This window comes from Rattus norvegicus, chromosome 1, assembly GCF_021556685.1.
Source record: "Rattus norvegicus strain SHRSP/BbbUtx chromosome 1, alternate assembly SHRSP_T2T, whole genome shotgun sequence".
Taxonomy (NCBI): domain Eukaryota; kingdom Metazoa; phylum Chordata; class Mammalia; order Rodentia; family Muridae; genus Rattus; species Rattus norvegicus.
The window spans coordinates 200,732,500-200,750,139 of record NC_141534.1 but is presented as its reverse complement, the minus strand read 5'-3'; the positions used below and the strand labels follow the sequence as shown (position 1 = coordinate 200,750,139).

The 17,640-nt window shown below is 50.7% G+C and overlaps 1 protein-coding gene across 25 annotated transcripts in view; it reads left to right on the top strand.

Moving 5' to 3' along the window:
• Ctbp2 (C-terminal binding protein 2) overlaps window positions 1-17,640 on the top strand; it is a 136,093-nt gene that overhangs the window by 109,893 nt on the left and 8,560 nt on the right. For 23 of the 25 annotated variants that reach the window (XM_087593718.1, XM_087593691.1, XM_087593701.1 and 20 more), the window contains 3 exons: window positions 13,158-13,312; window positions 13,415-13,559; window positions 17,205-17,411. In XM_087593718.1, the coding sequence (XP_087449844.1) occupies window positions 13,175-13,312; window positions 13,415-13,559; window positions 17,205-17,411 (490 nt within the window). In that variant the 5' untranslated portion in view covers window positions 13,158-13,174. Of the gene's footprint in view, window positions 1-241; window positions 363-10,907; window positions 11,185-13,157; window positions 13,313-13,414; window positions 13,560-17,204; window positions 17,412-17,640 lie in introns of those variants that run through there. The other 2 variants (XM_087593688.1, XM_087593711.1) reach the window with 2 other exon arrangements.

The following is a 17,640-nucleotide window of genomic DNA, read 5'->3' as shown; positions in this document are numbered from 1 at the left end:
TGTTTTACAGACCCAAGGATATTGATTCTCTTTTTTTTTTTTTTATGTCATTTGCATGGCAGCGAGCCAGTGCCAAGCAAGTCTGCAGTTGGAAGTCTGCCAGCAAATAAAATTCTCTGTCAAATGATCTACCCCAGAGCAGCAGTTGTCATCCTTGTTCCTTATCCTACATTCCGTGTGGCATTATGACTCTACCCTGTCAGGGGCTGGGGGCAGGGCCTTGGCTTCCTGGCTGCCATTCAGCTTCATGAAGGAACGGCATTTGCATGACAGGTCTCATGGCGTCTCCAGCCAGATCGGGGTATGCCGAAGGCAGCAGGAGACTTCATGGAGTATCTCGAGGCATGGCTCCAGGCAGAAAGGTGCTGAGCCCCAGAGAGAACAATGTTAGACCAAGGAGAACTTCAGAGACCCAAGATGCATTGCTGGGCAACCTGCCTTGTCTTTGGGCCAGCAGGCAACCTGGTATCTTGAAGTGGAGTCGCATGTGTTACTCATTAGTAGCTGGGTCAGTCAGCTTGACTTTTTTTTTTTTTTTTTTTTTTTTTTTTTTTTTTTTTTTTTTTTTCATTTTGATTTCACCAAATCTATTGGTTTCTGCCCAGTGTAGAGGGTCCTGGAATGCCTGGGGGGGAATTTTTTTTTTGTTCCTCTCCCCTCCTGCCTGTATGGTGAGGTGATGTCAACTATCTACAGCAGGATTATTTGGGGAATTTTTTTTTTTTAAGGGTCTTGGTTGGCTCTTTTGACAGCATAGACAATGAATGTTTGTTTTGTTTGGTGTGCATAAGTATACCGTCAGCTTCTGTTTGCCGGTCTTCAACCAAACAATTCGGAACATGGAGGTGAGGCGCACAGGTGCACGGGATTATTGGCCAGAGCTGTGTGAGGGACGGCACCTGGTGGGTCAGCTTATTGCACACTGACATGGCCAGCTAACACAAGCCACTGAGCCTTCTGGCAATGGCTGTCACATGTTGTCACCCATGGCCAAGAGTCTGAGCCTCTCTCTGTCAGATGCCAAGGGAGCATCATACAGACATTGGTATGGAGGCGGTCATTTCCCTGTCTCCTCACCTTCCCTGAATCCAGCAAGGCACAGCCTGTCAAGGGCCAGGCCCAGGGGTCGGCTTTTATTTTGTGAGAAGTGCAGTCTCACACATCCTACAAACCAGCAATTTTCCTTAACGCAGCTGCGCCGTTCTATAGTTCTCTAGTTTTCCTTGCTGTTGCTAAGGACTCTTAAGGTCAGTTGGAAAACCTATAGCTGTCTGTACAGGTGACATCAGAATCAAGATGGTGGCTGTTCCCACAGGACCCCAGTAATTTCCTCAAATGTCCGAAATATTCTCTGTATACTGTGGACGAGCTCTTTGGTTTGGAAAGATGCTGAACACGCCTTCTAGGAAGAGCAAGCTGTAGGAGGACGTGTGTGTGTGTGTGTGTGTGTGTGTGTGTGTGTGTGTGTGTCTGTCTGTCTGTCTGTCTGTCTGTCTGTCTGTCTGTCTCTGTAGACCCCTGTGGAGCATTTGCCTGTCCCCGCCTCGTGTCTGAGTCAGGACTATACTTGACCTTGAGCTGCTCTGACCACAGGACTGAACTCTTCCCTGTAAACGAGTTGGGGGATTTTTACCCTTACAGTGAAGACCCTTCTCCTTTGATTAAATGGAATGTGAACTGTTCTCTGGTCCCGAGAGGACCAGGCCCACCTGCCAGTGCCTGCAACAAGGAAAAGATTAAATGGCTAGAAACAAAAATTCAGAGCTGGGGAACCAGGCCAGAACACAGAGACTGATGAGCCTCTACACGAGAAAAGGTAGATTCCTCTGGGAGCTTCGTAGCATTCAATGAGGGGGGACACTGGAAAACCTCACATTGCACTGAGGATTGGACCCACAAGCTTTTACTGCTTTGAATGACCCCGATATGTTTTCTGAACATATGTTTCCCAGCTAAAGAAGTGCTGGTTCCAGGTTGGAGTTTCTTTCTCTTAACCTCTCTACAGTTGCAGTCTTGGCCCTCATGTTAGAGCCGCTGTCTATTATTTTGTTGCCCTTTTTTGTTCTCATTCAAGCTTGTCCTAGCCTCCTTCCTTGTTGTTTTGGGCCCTGGCAGAGAGGCTTCCCCCTCTGCAGTTCTTAGGCTAGAATGGTCAAAAGGAGCTCTTGTTTGGGGAGTAGAGTGCCGTGTTCAGCTGGCCTCGGGTCCTAGCTCCTTTCTCTGTGTGAAGACTTTACTGTTACTTGACTTTGATTCAAAGGGGTAAATGTGACTTGGTGCATTCTAGTGTTTTCTCCCATATGTGGAAATTTGAGCCTAGAATACTTGGAAGAAAAGGTGACTGAGAAAAGGAGGGAGGGAGGGACCCTGGCCAGCTGCTGTACTTGGCGAAGTCATACCCTGCTGGCCTTGTGGGTGGTGAGCCTACAAAAGGGTCCTCAAAAGAGTCATCATCTTTGTGGACCTTAAAACCTCACGCAGAATTAAAGTTGAGCATACGGGGCCTCTTCCCTCTTCTGCTGGCCCAGGGGCTGCCTTAGCTTCAGAATGACAGTAACATCTGTGCTTATGGGCTTGGAGATGGGAGAGAGAACTGAGCCAAGTCTGCCTGGCTCACTGGCCCCCTTTGAAAGGGCAAGAGAACATGTGTTCCATTCCCAGGGTCACCCATGAGGCTCCTTCATTTCAATGGACACAGTGCCACAGACAACCCAGCCCTCTGGCATGAGTCGACTGTGCCTCTCACTGTGCCTTTGTGATCTGAGTGCATGGGGATCCCGGGCCACTGCCATTCCAGTTGCTACTGCCTCGAGGCTTTTGCATAAAAGGACCTGCAGGTGCCAAAAGATGCTGGCACATCTTCACACATCCCTTTGGCTGGCCGAGGCTTCTCCTCTACCCCCTAGTTTGTACCGAAGCCCTTGTGCTGGGTGTGGGGACTCCAGGCACTTGAACATAGTAGATACTCTCGGCCTTCATAAGGAGAGACAGAGCGTGAAAGCAGACCTATGGCCCTAGACTTGGGAGGCAGAAGTGTCACTATAAATTCTGGTCTATCCTGGGCTACATAGGGAAGCCTGTGTCAGATAAGCTTAGCATCATCAGAGTATCAGTGAATTAGGGAAGATCAGCTTTTATTCAGGGACCACTACCTGTGGGCTCTGCAGGTTTCTTTTCTGTTTCAGAGATTGTGTTTATCTTTGGCATCCTCTCTGTTACCGTGGGCACCATTTTAGTATTTAAGAACTACTTGTCCTGTCAAGGGTGCCCCCACAGCTCAGAGGTACCTTATGAGCATCCAGAGCTGCAGGGCTGGCTGGAGACCAGAGCAAAGCCACCAGAATCTAGCAGCATGGGGGGCTTGGAATTTTGTATTCTTAAGTTTCCTCTAAGGCCAGGAAGGATTTGCCTCTGAACCAGCCAGGCCTTGCTCTGGGGCCACATAGGACAAGGCTGTACCAGGAGAAGATATTTGGTGGTCCCTGCATGCAGTCCTCTGCAGTGCTCGCCCGTGTTACCATGCAATTGTACAAACCTCTGCAGAGGTGGTGACTTCTCTGCTGGTTGGTCACTAGCTTGCAAGGATGGCTTTCTACTTTGCTGGCCTGTGCACAGCTCCATTCATCAAACCTGGTAAATGACTCCCCGGACAGGAAAGGGGAGAGAGGTGTCTGGGTACACGTGTTCCGGGCTGCTCTTTCTCTACAGAGCTCAGCTAGTAGGCCAAGGGAGGTGGAGCACATCTCTCTTCTCTGGCCTAATTGAAAGTGGAGGAAACAGATGTGCAATAAAGTAAACACCTTGAGTTCCACAGGGAATTTACCAGCAGAAATATGCTGGGAGCCCTGATTGACAGGTACTCACTTTGGGGCCCTCCTCCATCCTCTCCTGCTAGTTCCTGTGTGGAAAGGATATCCCACCTAGGCTGCTGGTGAGCATCTGTGGGAGGCCCCAGAGCCAGGCTCCCCAGCTCCCCAGCCCTCCTGACCTTGCTCGTTGTGCCTGAAGTGTGGCCTCCGAGCTCGTTTCTCTGCCTGAGGCTTTGTTGGGAGGGCTTCCTCTGGAGTCAGTCCCTTGGCAGAGGCCCAGAGTCCCCTGCTATCTCGGGGTTTCATTGCACCTTATCTGGCCCGTGGGTTGGTACTTGCAAAGCCCAGCAGCTGAGCCACCAGCCACAGGCGTCTCAAGGCTGTCCTGCAGAGAAAGATGGGGCTTTATAGAATCCTGTGTCTACATCAGGGCTTGTCTTTTATCTGCCATGCCCATCAGTGTATGTTGAGTCACGGGCCACGCACGGTAAGAGCGACCAGGTCTCCCCTAGTCAAGCTGGGAGTAAGGCAAAGGGCAGTAAGTAAATCAAACTTTACTCTTCAACTATGGTCCTGAGGACTCCGGGACTGGCCACCAAGCCCTTGTAAAATCAAAGGACATCAACAGAAGGACATTGGGGTAACAGTTACTGTCATGATTTTTTTTTTTTTTCTTTTAGGCCTCAAAACCTAAGACCACCGTGGTGGAGGGAAACCTTCTTGGGGAGTCTGTGGCTTGTGTTTTTAAATTAATGGGTAGGGTTCGCTCTGTGGTTGCCTCATCTGAAGGCCAGCCTTCCCCACTAAGGTAGCTACAGAGGGAGGCGGTTTTGGTGGTCTTTCTTGGCTTGGTGTGTGCTTTCTTGGATAAATCCTTGACCTGGCCTGATCTTTAAGTCATTGCTTCAGTGCCTGGGAATGGTGGCCAGGTAGGTAGTCCCCTTCCCACCACTGAGCCTGAGCAAGAAGCAAGTTATCTTAAATCAAGCTCTTCTCTGTGACCTTGAAAGAATTCAGCTTGCACCTCCACCTCTCTTTTAATTTTATTTTTATTTCATGTGTAGTAGTGATTTGTATAGATGTCTTTGTGAGGGTGTCGGATCCCCTGGGACAGGAGTTCTAGACAGTTGTAAGCTGCCATGTATGTGAGTGCTAAGAATTGAACCTGGGACCTCTGGAAGAACAACCTGTGCTCTTAACCACTGAGCCATCTCTCCAGCCCTCTTCAGTAAGTGGGGAGGAGCCTATAACCTGCACCCACATAAAGGCTGGCTTAATTTGCGTAGTGTAAGACCATGTAGGCAGTATAGGGCCACTGTTTCATAGCAAGTTCCACCTAGCCTGGGCTGCAAAGTGAGACCCTGTCGGAAAAGGTTTTTTTGTTGTCTGTATTGTTTTTAATGCATATTGAAAACCAGTTATGGGAAGTGATTGGTGGTGTGGCTAGGGTGGGGCTGACTGTTCTCTACCTTTGGCTGGACCCCAGGTCCGTAGCTGGGAAGTCGAGCCAGTCTAATCAGCAAAGGATTGAATGTAGCTCACATGGGGGTTGGGGGGGGGGGGAGAGCCATGCCTCAGGTGAAAGATCCCGGGGGACCTAGGAACTGCACACTACGGCCTTTTCCTTCCCAGCATGACTGCAGAGCGGAGGGGCATGCTCTCTAGGATCTTTCCAGCAGGTTCCACCCATTCAACCCATGACCTTAACAGTCAGTCCTTGATTTAAAGGCTATGGGTAGCCACCACCCCTGGAGGAATGTACCCTGGATATCACAGCTCAACCTCAAGGGGTCACAGCATTTGAGAAGACAAAGTGAGTCGGCAGGAACAGGGTCAACTTTGTGCCCAGGCATGAATTCCTGCAGAATCCTAAGCCTTCAACAGGAAACTCACCCAGTTATGGTAGCTAGTTACCAGGAAGTTCCCCCTCAACCCTACCCCCTTAAGATTCATCTCTGGCCAAGTCTCCTGAGACCTCATCTGCAGCTGAGCCAGGGTGCCATGGCCGCATGTAGAAGAGGCTAAGGCAGCACAAGTGCAAGTTCATATGTGAGGACCTGGGACAGGATCTCGGAGCACGGTTGCAGGAGGAGGTGAGTGTTCCCCTCCTGGAGAAGTCTGCTGATTTGGGAGGTAGGCTCATGTTCCTTCCAAAAGGCAGACGAAGGGTCTCCAGGGACCCGGGTGCCACTCTGCAAAGTGCTTCACTCACAGAGCCTCACTCATAGGGGAACTAATACATCCTCACATCTAGAGTTCACTGGACCCACAGGCCCAATGCCCAGGGACCACTCAGGTGAGGCAGGCCACCAGGGAAACAGGACGTGCAGCCCATCTTAGCAAAAGCAGCAGCTGAGCCTCATGTCCTGGGCACATGCCATTTGTGGTCAGTTTCCGGTACTGTTCCTTCAGGGACCACTGCAGCTCCGTGCAGACTGGCTTCTTATGACAAGGAAGTCATTAGGAGACATTTCATTCTGAAGCGCCCACAGCCGCTACCGAGTGGCTAGTGATAGAACCTTAGTATCCATATCACCCAGACGAGGTGGCCGTGGAAAGGGAAAATTTTCTGTCATTTCCCTCTGGGTGAGCACCCCGGACAAGCTGCAGAGATGTCCTGTGTGTAACAACAGATTACTTTTCTTGGGGTAATCTCTAATTAGTCTCTCTGGGTTGACAGGGCAGTCTAAGTTCGGTCTCCTGTTAACTGAACTGAAAACACAACAATGTTTGCCACCAGTGTAGGCCTCTGCTTTCACTCTGGAAGGCATCAGACCCAAACAGACACATTGGGTCAGTGGCAGTAACTCGAGGTGCCGTGCACCTGGTGGGTGACTGGGGAAGCCTAGACGATTCCCACTTGGGAGCTTCACCCATCAAACTACAAGGTACATTAGGCAGACTGACTAACTTGCTTAGGGCATTCTCGTGGCTGCCCCTCTCTCCTGGAACTCGATGGCAGCTTGAAGCCCGGTCTCACTCAGAGCACTCTAGGCTCCTGAGTTAAGAAGGCCTCCATCTCTCCTGGAAAGGCCTAGCGACAAGCTCCTCAGGGTTTTCGCAGTAGCCATAGGCTAATCTTTCACCATCTTTCCCTGTTCCTGGGGCCCACCATGGACTGGAGTACCTTGCCTTTGCCCTTCCTGGGTCCACCTGTTAGATTTTGATAACTAGTAGGTCACCCTAGAAATAATGGTGACCTCTCTCAGCCAGTGGTTCTTCATGGTACGCATTTTACTGTGCACTCGGTATCTGTCACAGTTTGAGGGGATTGTGGAATCCTAAGTGGGCCACTGCCCTGCCGTGCACCTATTTGGTACCTATTTGGGTTGTGGTCACTCCTTGCTTCTCCTGGGGTAACCCCACATGGCCCTCCTTCATTCCAGGCTCACCTTGTTTCTGTGGTGGATAAACATTGACCTTCAGGCTCCCTTCCTCATTACAAGAGAGGTCAAGGCCACTAGCGCACGGCAGGGAGATTTCAACAGGCCTTGTGGTGTGGTGCACATCGGTGCCGAGGCATTGCCTCCACAAGGCCTGTGAGCCGAGAACAGTGCCAACAAAAGCTGGGGTTTCTGGTAACAGGGGTGTTTTCTGATCTTTGAAATGGTGTGATGCAAAGTGGTGACTCTTAGCAAGACAGCCTGTCTGAATTGGCTGTTCCCTGCCTCCTGCAACTGCCATAGTTGTCTTTACTGCTCCCAGAACCCTTTTGCTGTTGTATACATCCTGCAGTTCTACAGTGTGCTTAAATGTGTTAGCAGGGCAATGTAGTCATGTGTGTGATGCTTTACAGTTGAGCCACATGTCAGTATCTAGTCCCCGACCTGACCTAAGTCCCAATATTGGGCTTGTATTGTGAAACAATACAAAAGATAAAGAGAGAGATAGATAGATAGATAGATAGATAGATAGATAGATAGATAGATAGATACATACATACATACATACATACATACATACATACATACATACATACATACATGGATACATACATGGATACATACATACATAGCTGATACATAGATTATGTATCTTTATCTTTTACACACACACACACACATACACACACACACACACACACACACACACACACACACACACACACACACACCATAAACATTCTGTTCTGGTTTTCCACCTGACTTTTTAGAAATAAAGGTATTGTTATGCCTGACCAGGAGGATCAGGCCATGTTGGAAAATGGCCATATAGTCAGGAAGAAGGCCATACCAAGGGGGAGCTTGTCTTATGATAAGTGGGAAGAGACAGTCAGGCCCATGAGGAGTTTACCCTGCAGGTGATAGGGGCTCCTAGATCTCCCTGCATGTTCCGTGGCAACACAGCGGCCTATGGCTGTACATTTTTATCTTGCAATCTCCGTAGGGGCTGTTGGGACCAACTCCTTTCAATCTGCCTTGACTTGATCCTGCCATTCCTGGGTGCAGCCCTTAGGTTTTGCTGCACAACAGATTAATCTAGAAATAGTCTGACGTGACCCAGAAAGTCAGGGCAGCTGATGGAAACCATCTAGAGAATTCCAGCACACGAGAGGCTATCTGGAGTGCCACCCGTGAGCTCCCTGGTCTCGGACTCTTCCAGATCCCAGCTCTGCCACTGCAAGGCATCTGGAAGCAGAGCGCATGGCCATCTTCTGTCCCCGTGGCAGATAGCAGCATTGTGAGAGTGTGTACCCAGGAGGGTGCGAGGTGACAGCATCTGTAATGGGAAGCAGGGTGAGCAGGCTCACATTTTATAACATGCACTGGCGACAACTCAAATTCTTACTCCCTCCAAGGACACATCCCAGCTGCACCACGGACCAACTTCACATTGGAGTAAAGGGTTCCAGTCCTTGAAATCCAAAGGCAGCTAGGTTCTTAATTTATTTTCTCTCTCTCTCTCTCTCTCTCTCTCTCTCTCTCTCTCTCTCTCTCTCTCTCTCTCTCTGTGTGTGTGTGTGTGTGTGTGTGTGTGTGTGTGTGTTTTTGCCTGCATGTGGGTATGCACACGCACCAGGTGCAGGCAGTACCAGTGGAGGCCACAAGAGGGTGCCACAGCTCCTAGAAGGGTTGAGTTCCAGATGGTTGTCAGCCACCCTGTGGGGGCAGGGAAGGGAGCCCAGAGCCTCTGCAAAAACAATATACTCTTAGCTGCCGAGTCCCATCCCTCCATCCCCTGCCATTAGGTTCTTAATCTGCAAGCAACAGAAACCAATTCAGACCACAGTTTAGACATTTTCCTTGTTCAACTTTACACATGTATTATTCAAGAAAATAGTAAGTGTGCCTCCAAAATAGATACATAGATAGATTGATACATAGATTAGATACAGGGCAGGGTTGTGGGACAGGATCACCACACTCTCTTCCTGCTAATACTTTAGGAAGCATGGCAGCCATGGGATCCCAAGCCAAGAGATAGCTATAGGCCTTCCTGTCCTTCAAGCACCAAGGGTCATCTGCGTGTCATGTAATGTAACTGTAGGTTAGACTATAATGTATCCATAACATTCCATTAGTTTAAAGGAGTTCATCTGCTTGTAGCTCTGTATGTCAGGTGAGATCATTTGTTTCCGGATATGTGGTGTCATAGAGATATACAATGCTTTTTCTTTTCTTTTTTTCTTTCTGTCTATGGTGACAGGTAGACTAGGTGGTCAGATAGCTCCCAGCATCTCTCTGGAAGTCACTTGGGTCTTGGTCTTGGAACCTTGAACCTGGCTTTAGGTGTCCAGCACAAATGTGAATGTCTTGGCTTTTTCTAACTTAACACTACTAGGAACAGCTTCAGCTCTAAGCAGTATTACACCCAGGGACCAGAAGCAGCCTGGCCATAACTGCAGCACCACAGTACCACGTATAGAGGCAATCCTGGAGCCAGCTAGTAATTGACACCAGGGGGACTGGCTGAGCTCTGCCCCGTGTGTAATGCTGGGTAGGCCGTTGGCAGCAGGGCACTGACCAAGTTCCTGTGACAAGCCTAATTGTTGCTGGACAGAGCAAGTCTTTGGGGAAGGCAGAGGGACACATCAGCATTTCGGATAGTCACAGAACACCTTGTCGTCAGGTGTCTCCCCAGTGTGGAAGGCTGGGAAGAATGGCAGCATTGCCGCGTCCTTGTCAGTCTTAGGGGCTAGATATGTGGAAAAGCCTTGAGCAGCGTCTCATAACTAGGAGCCTAAACTCTATTTTGGAAGGAATTCTCATTAAGTGCTGTGCCTTTGGCTTCCTTCCCCCAAATTCCCCAGCTGTTGAAGAAGTGAGCCATGGCTCCGGGCCAGCGGCCAACCCGAGGACGGATCCCCACCTCTGAGGGCCCATGTGTGTATCATGCTAATGTAGTTTACAGTGAGGTGTACCTGCTGTATTGTCAGAATTGTTGAAAGAGATAAGGTGTCTGCTGGGAGCTGCCTGTGTTTGGGACTCTGCCTCTGTCTTTGCAGGGCACACGTTCCCAGTTCTACTCTTCACACCTTGTGCCAGGTGTCTCCTGTCGCCCGCCTACCCTTGCCACTCCTGTTTAGCGCCCTTCCTCAACCAATAGGTTTCTGCCCCACCCCCTGCCCTGCTATTAGCGGATTCTCCCTTGAGATTCATACCTCAAGCCTTAACTAGGTGTACCATGGACCCAACTCAGCCTAGAGAAAGAACAAAGGGTGGGATTCACCAGAGAAAAAGGACCAAGTGAGGAAGGGAAACGATCGCTAGGCAACCTGGAGTTTGTTACCCGGGTAACAGATACATGCTCTGATATTGCAGATGGACATCTTGGTTGCTCTCAGCCACTCCAGATGCACTGGATGGCTCTAGATCCCCGGCTTGTCCCTGGCTCTTGTGGACACCTTGTCCTTGGCAGGGTGGGGTAAATTACTACTAAATCTGCACCGAACCTTTTGACTTGGTGCGGTGAACCAGCCTGTTAGCCCCTTTAAAGTCAAGCTTCTCACAGACAGTCAGGTAGGGCAAGAATTCTTACCTGTCTGTTCTGGTGCTGCCAACCCCCTCCACCCATGTCTCGGAGTTTGGCCCTTAGTAAAAGAAGGCAGGGCTGATGTCACAATCTTGTCCTCAGCTTGCGTGCTCCTCTGCTTGGCAGGTGGTCCTCCATAGCTGATTGACAGGATGACTACATGTAGAGCTCTATGAGATCACAGCCACCTCACTGGCCCCTCTGTGACCTGGGCACAGTAGCGATCTCCAGCATCTGCCTTTGACCTACTAAGGAGAGAGGGAGCATTGAGAGCTTTCGTTTTCTCATACAGCGAACCTGTCAGTTCTAAGAACCATGGACCAGTGAGGACATGGAGTGAAAAGATGTTAGCACTTGGGACCACTTGGGCCCCCTACTGTACTTATGGATCAGAGATTCTTAGGTAGGTAGCGGGGTGCACACAGGGAATGCCTCAACATCAGGATCTGACTGCCATTCAGTCTGCGATGGTCCATGATTCCCTTTCACCCCCAGCCTGTTCTTCTAAGACCAAGGCAAAAATATTCTCTCCACTCTATGCCCCAGTCTGTCCTGAGACTGCAGGTATGATGTAGAATGTCACCAGCCATGCAGTGATTGGTGGTAAGAGTACCAGGAGTATGGGCTAGCCTGTGAGGTACAAGAGGATCCAGTTAAGTTGTCTTGGTGTTTCTATTGCTGTGACAAAACACATGACCAAGAACAACTTGGGGAGGAAAGGGTTTATTCCAGCTTACAAAACTGCCATCACAGTCCATTGCTGAGCCAAAGCAGGACAGGAGCTGAAGCAAAAGCCACGAGGGAATGCTGCGCACAGGCTCGCTCCGTAGTTGGCTAAGCCTGTATCCAGGCTCTCCAGCCCAAGTGGTGGTGCAGCCCACAGTGAGCTGGGCCCTCCACGTCAGTCAAGAGTCAGGAAAATGCCTCTTAGCAAAGAGGTGAGCTCGCTTTTGCGAAAGGCTCCTGCTTTGGGTACCTTAATGGTCACTTAAAGGCTATGTGGCCCCTAGAAGCAGCCTATAGGATTTGAGGGACAGCCACATTCTCCCATACCTTGGGCAGTCTCAGAGAGGATGAAAAGACTAGGAGGAAGGAAGGCAGCCCAGCTTGGAGCCTCTGCAAGAGAGGAGGGAGGCAGCATCCCTGGCCACAAATCTCACCATACATGATGTGGCACTTGGGCTGCTGCGTGACTTTATGTGGATATCTGAAGACCGTCCTGTTTCAATTTTAGTCCATCACACTTATCTCCTTGACAAGGAAACAGCTGGTGAAGTGTCCCCAAAGCTGGGTCTAGAGAGCAGGAGGCTGTGAGGGCTCCAGTCAAGCTGGGAAGAGCCAACAGCCAACCCCCACCCCGGGGCAGGTGATCCCACAGGTGTAGTGATGTTGATCAGGTCCTACTGTGCTGTGGGTAACCCCAGTCTGCTGCATAGGCAGTTGAAGGGAAAGGTGCGTGGTTGAGCTGCATCCTGGAGGACCACAGAAGCCGCATGCTGAGAATTCAACAGAGATAGCATGCACTTGAGTACCACAGGGAGTGCGGACTAGGACCGCCCCTATCCCATTTCCAGAATGGCCCTGCCTGTCTCACTTCACGGGTGATAGGCTAGGGCTGCCTGCTTGCCCTAGGAGTTCTCTGGAAAGTTCTTTCAGAACAAAGACACCTCTGCAGGCTTCCTCTGTTTGACTCTATGCTGGCCTGGTTTTTGTTTGGAGACCCAGTACACATGAGGAGTCATGGTAGCAGGCCTGTGCCTTATGAGAGTGAATGACCCTGTTGTGTGACCTCAGTCTTGGAGCCTTGGGTTTAACTTGGAGGTATTAGACTACACTTAGCTCCATGCTGCCACCTTTTTATTTTTATGTGGGGCCTTGGTTATTAATGTGTGTTCATTCACATCTGAAAATCATAAGACAACTTAGAGTCCGTTCTCCTTGTGTACTGTGGGGGGTCAAACTGAAGTCATCAGGCTTGGTGGCAAGTACTTTACCTGCTAAGCCATCTCACCAACCCAGAGTTTTACTTTATGGGACACTTTATGGAAGTGAGCTACACAAATGTTATCCTATCCATCATTGGTTTGTGCGTCTGTGTCTCTGTCTGTCTGTCTGTCTGTCTGTCCCCAGTCTTAGAGTAAGGTGAGTTCCTGCCACAGCCTCGCACCTAACCTACAGCCATTAAACTTGTGATCTAGGAGCACTACCCTTGTTAGCTGGTAAGGCTGTGTCCTATCCTGCCTTAGACATCACAGCTGACTCCACCAGGCTTGTGTACTCTCTGCTTACCTTGGCATTGGCCGCTGAGATGATCAGAGTGTCCCCTCGAGCCCCTTTGCACAATGTGCTCACCCCACTTTTCCTCTCTCCTTACAGGTATCCGCCCCCAGATCATGAACGGCCCCCTGCACCCCCGCCCCCTAGTGGCACTGCTGGATGGCAGAGACTGCACTGTGGAAATGCCCATCCTGAAGGACCTGGCCACTGTGGCCTTCTGTGATGCACAGTCCACTCAGGAAATCCATGAGAAGGTGGGTTACAGCCCACCTTAGCCATGTCCCATCCTATAATTCTGCTAACAAAATCTCTGGGTACCCAGAGACTCTGACCTGTGACTCATGTCCATGGCACAGGTATTGAATGAGGCTGTGGGCGCCATGATGTACCACACCATCACTCTCACCCGGGAAGACCTGGAGAAGTTCAAGGCCCTGAGAGTGATTGTTCGAATCGGTAGTGGCTACGACAATGTGGACATCAAGGCTGCTGGCGAACTCGGTAAGTCAGAGAGTTAGGCTTGGGTGCCATGCTCAGTGGTCAGAATGAGCAGAAGGCAGAATTTAGGGCTGTTGTCCTGGAGGTTGATTCCTGAGGGAGTCTTTCCCCTGCAACTGTAGCTTCACCCCTGCCTTAGCGCTCCCAGAAGGCTTAGGGGCTGGAAGGTATTGACAAGATAAGCAGTAGACTAGTGAGGGCTTCCCCAAGAGGCGCAGTCAACACACCAAAACAAGCAGACCACCACCTGGCGCTCATAGAGGGCTTCCCAGAAACAGAATGACAGGCAGAAAGCCAAACAGGAAGGAGGAGTACCTGGATGGCACAGCGGACTCGCTGTTCACCTCCGAGAGGCTTGGTGTATACTGTCGGCAGAGGCCCAAGACACTGAGCCTGGGCTTAGGGACACATTTGGAGTGGCCTCAGAGGCCCAGTATTTGATCTGTACCTGAAGTGTGCCATCCCTTCCTTATTCATGAGGCTCATAAGAAATGCCTCAGAATAGCTGGAAACCCAAGCCGTGATGGCGGCCACAGCAGCCTGGTCATCCACAGCACACACCTGGGCCTGCTACCTGCCCGCCTCACCCAAGGGCTCCTGTCACCCCTCGCACAGGAAAGCCGGGTGGTCTGTAATGCCTCACACAGTCATCTCTCCACCAGACCTGACCGCTCTGTCCATAGCACAGGGATATTCCTGCCATGCTGGTGACTGAGGCAGCCTTGACACAACTTCAGACACAGTCAGCCCACAGCATTGAGAGAGGCGGGGGCCTTGTTCTAGTTTTCAGTGTCTACATTTAGGGAAGCCGTCTTTATGTACCTGAACCCCAAGGTATGAACAGGGCAAAGAAAGCTGTCCCATGGCAGCACCAGCCCGTGTCTACAGCACATTGGTGGAACAGCCTCGCCAGGAAAGACAGGAGGCATTGCAGGTAAAGGAAGAGCAGCTGGATTCAGTTCCAGACTTTCCACCAAAGTCCCAGGGAATGGTGGCTTCCTCTGTCCCCAGCCAGCCACGTTCATTTCCAGTTAAAGCTTCTCTGAGTTCCCCTTTGGTGTTATGCGAGGCCACAGACATGAGTTTAATAACAGCAGCTCCCCAGCGTGGAGCACACAGCTTTAATCCCCAGCATGGGGGAGGCAGAGGCAGGCAGATCTGAGTTTGAGGCCAGCCTGGTCTGCAGAGCAAGTCGAAAGCTAGCCTTAGCTACGCAATGGGTCCCCATCTCCCAAAACAGAAAGGAGAAAAGGTGTCATTTCTGTGGTACAAGCAAGTATGCTTGTGTTTAAAAGCAGGTATCTTGTTAGGAGTAGAGCTGAGCTGGGACAGTGGTGGGAGACATGGTTCTCTAACCCATCACCCCTCTCACACAGACCCTGCCGTGGTCAGCCCCTCTTTTCTTCTCCCGCTGGGAAGAGTCTCAGTATAGACAGGAAATGTGAATGTTAATGCTGTCACTGTGCTGGTCCACTGGGACTGGAGTGGATGCTCAGAAGACAGCTACTCAGGAGGGTAGCTAGAGAAGCCAAATGAACTTCCCTCCAATAGAGTGTATCAGTCAGCAAGCAGACCCTTTGAAGTAGTAAGGCAAGGAGCGGCGGGTATGCAGTTTCTGGAAAGGGTTTCTGGAAGCCGTGTACTTTACCATGGACCTAGTAAATAATTCCCCTGTGCCTGCTTGGAGCCTCCTGTAAGCATATGTGCAGCCCATCATCTGTGGGCCAGCACTAAGGACAAGACAAGCTCAGAAATCCACTCCTGGCCCCGGTACTGCAGAGAGCCTACATAACACAGGTAGAGGAACACCCTCACTCAGTCCTCAAAAAGCTAGCTAGCTATTTGGAGCTATTTAATGGTGGCTCCTATATAACCTCATGTAACCATGGCCTTTCTCTGTGGACATTAGAACCATACAGGAATAGGCACTTGAAGGTAACCCGGAGGGAAAACATGCTTACAGATCTACCTCAAATAACCAACAAACAACTCCTTATTAATGCCCATTTATAACTACACTTGCTTCTAGGTGTAGGTCCCACCTCTCCACATGAGTACTGGAGCCAAGAAGCTACATGAGCGCCTTGTAGGTTGGGTTGAGCAGACATCCTTCCTTGTTCTCCCTCTGTATGTCCCACTTTCACCATGCCTTTATCACAGAGGGACCCGTTGGCACTGGTTGTCATCGGTCAGCTGAGGACAGCACCGAGTCACAGCTGAGTTCACCGCACAGTCTGACTTACCTTCCACTAGGCTTTTCCTTCAGAGGACTGAAGATTGTCCTTAGCACCCAAGGCTCTTGCGTGCGCTTCTGCCCTTCCAGTCTAATAACAGCATTGCTTGACCATGCCTGAGATCTGTGCGCAGTTATTCCAAATGCATGGGACCCCTCCGCTAACGCAGGATTGCCACCCCTCACCTCTTAAGAGCAATAGCGGCCATCACCAAGGTCCCTTAGCAAATGCCTGTGGTCCGGAGACGTCCTCTGCAGCCAGGATAACCTACCTGCTCATGATGCCTTGCCTCACTCTGAGCTGTCTGTTCTCCTGAGGGAGTCACTCACCAAGCCACGGACCCAGGGCAGCCATGGTAGCGGGATGAGACGTGCCACAGCTGCTAAGGAGTGTTAGGGGACTGTTCGTTCGTCCCCTTCGTGTCTATGGTTTCAGTTCCAGTCCCCAGTCTTAAAGCTAACGGAACCCAAGGCCACCTTGAAGGTAGCTGCACCTTGCTGCCTAGATGCCACCTGTAGGTCAGGTGGAAGCCATTTTTCCTGAGCAGCGGGACAGCCAATGCCTGTGCCACCGCTTAGAAAGCTACTTGTCTGGCAGGTGCAGGTCAATGTGAACATGCTTAGGGTTCCACATTCTCATCAGGACCTCGGCTTTCTCCTGTTTACTAGGCTGTCCATGAGACACCTAGGCCTTGCCCTGAAGAGTGACGGGGAAAAACTACCCATCTCCTCAGAATGAGGGAAGACGATGTTCAGATACCTCCTGGGTACTTAGTTACTGAGGACTGGGAGATCCACCTCAGGTGCCCGGAGGTGTAAGGCTCATTAGGTAGTTCCCCAGGTGGCCTCCTGTTTTCTACCAGGGTCAGACAAACCGTAAGCTTCAGGGATATGGGTAACTTTAAAATCAAGATCCTCCTGCCTTTGGCCTTCAGAGTTACCGTTAGAAATGTGTATTGCAGCGCTTGGCTTGAGCTGGTGTTTGCAGACAGTGATTAGTGAGGTCTGCTGGTGTTTGCATTACAGTGCATAAGGTTCAAGGAGTCTTCTGTGAGCATCACAGCTCTGGAAAAGGTCTGGGCTTCTTCTCTCTCTCCCCAACCCCCCCCCACTGTTTTGAGTCCTGCCAGGGTAGAGCTGAGGTGGAAGAACCCACTGGCTTCTGCTTGCTCCAGAGCTCCTTTGGGCCTCATACCAGGGATGGAAAAGGGGGAGTTGGTCTGATGGTGAGCCAAGACTAAAGACCATGTAGGATTTCGGTGCAGTGGTGAGGACTGCTGAGCGTGAGAAACAGAGAGCCTGCTGAACATTTGACCCAGCCCTCGACACTGGAGTGGTTCTCGTCCCTTTCTGACCAGGGTGCTTAGGGATCCTGGGTCTTCGCTCGCCTTTATGCCTGGCCATTCCCCTTTCAGGAATCGCCGTGTGCAACATCCCATCTGCTGCAGTGGAGGAGACAGCAGATTCGACAGTCTGCCATATCCTCAATCTGTATCGGCGGAACACATGGCTGTACCAGGCCCTACGAGAAGGCACGCGGGTACAAAGCGTGGAACAGATCCGTGAGGTCGCCTCAGGAGCTGCTCGGATCCGAGGGGAAACACTGGGCCTCATTGGCTTTGGTACGTGCCCCTTGAGATGGGTTTGGTGTGTGGGGAGGTAAAGCGTCAACTTGCTGAGAGATGAGATCTGAGCCCGTTCTATAAGAGTGTTTCTATGTTGCTGGTCAGGGACACAGCAGGAGTGCACCCTCTGCTATCACTGGAAAGGGGCGTGTTTGGTAAATCTCCCTGGGGCAGAGGGTAATGGGTTGGCTGTGTTCTTGAATAGCAACCTGGGCCCATGGGTCCT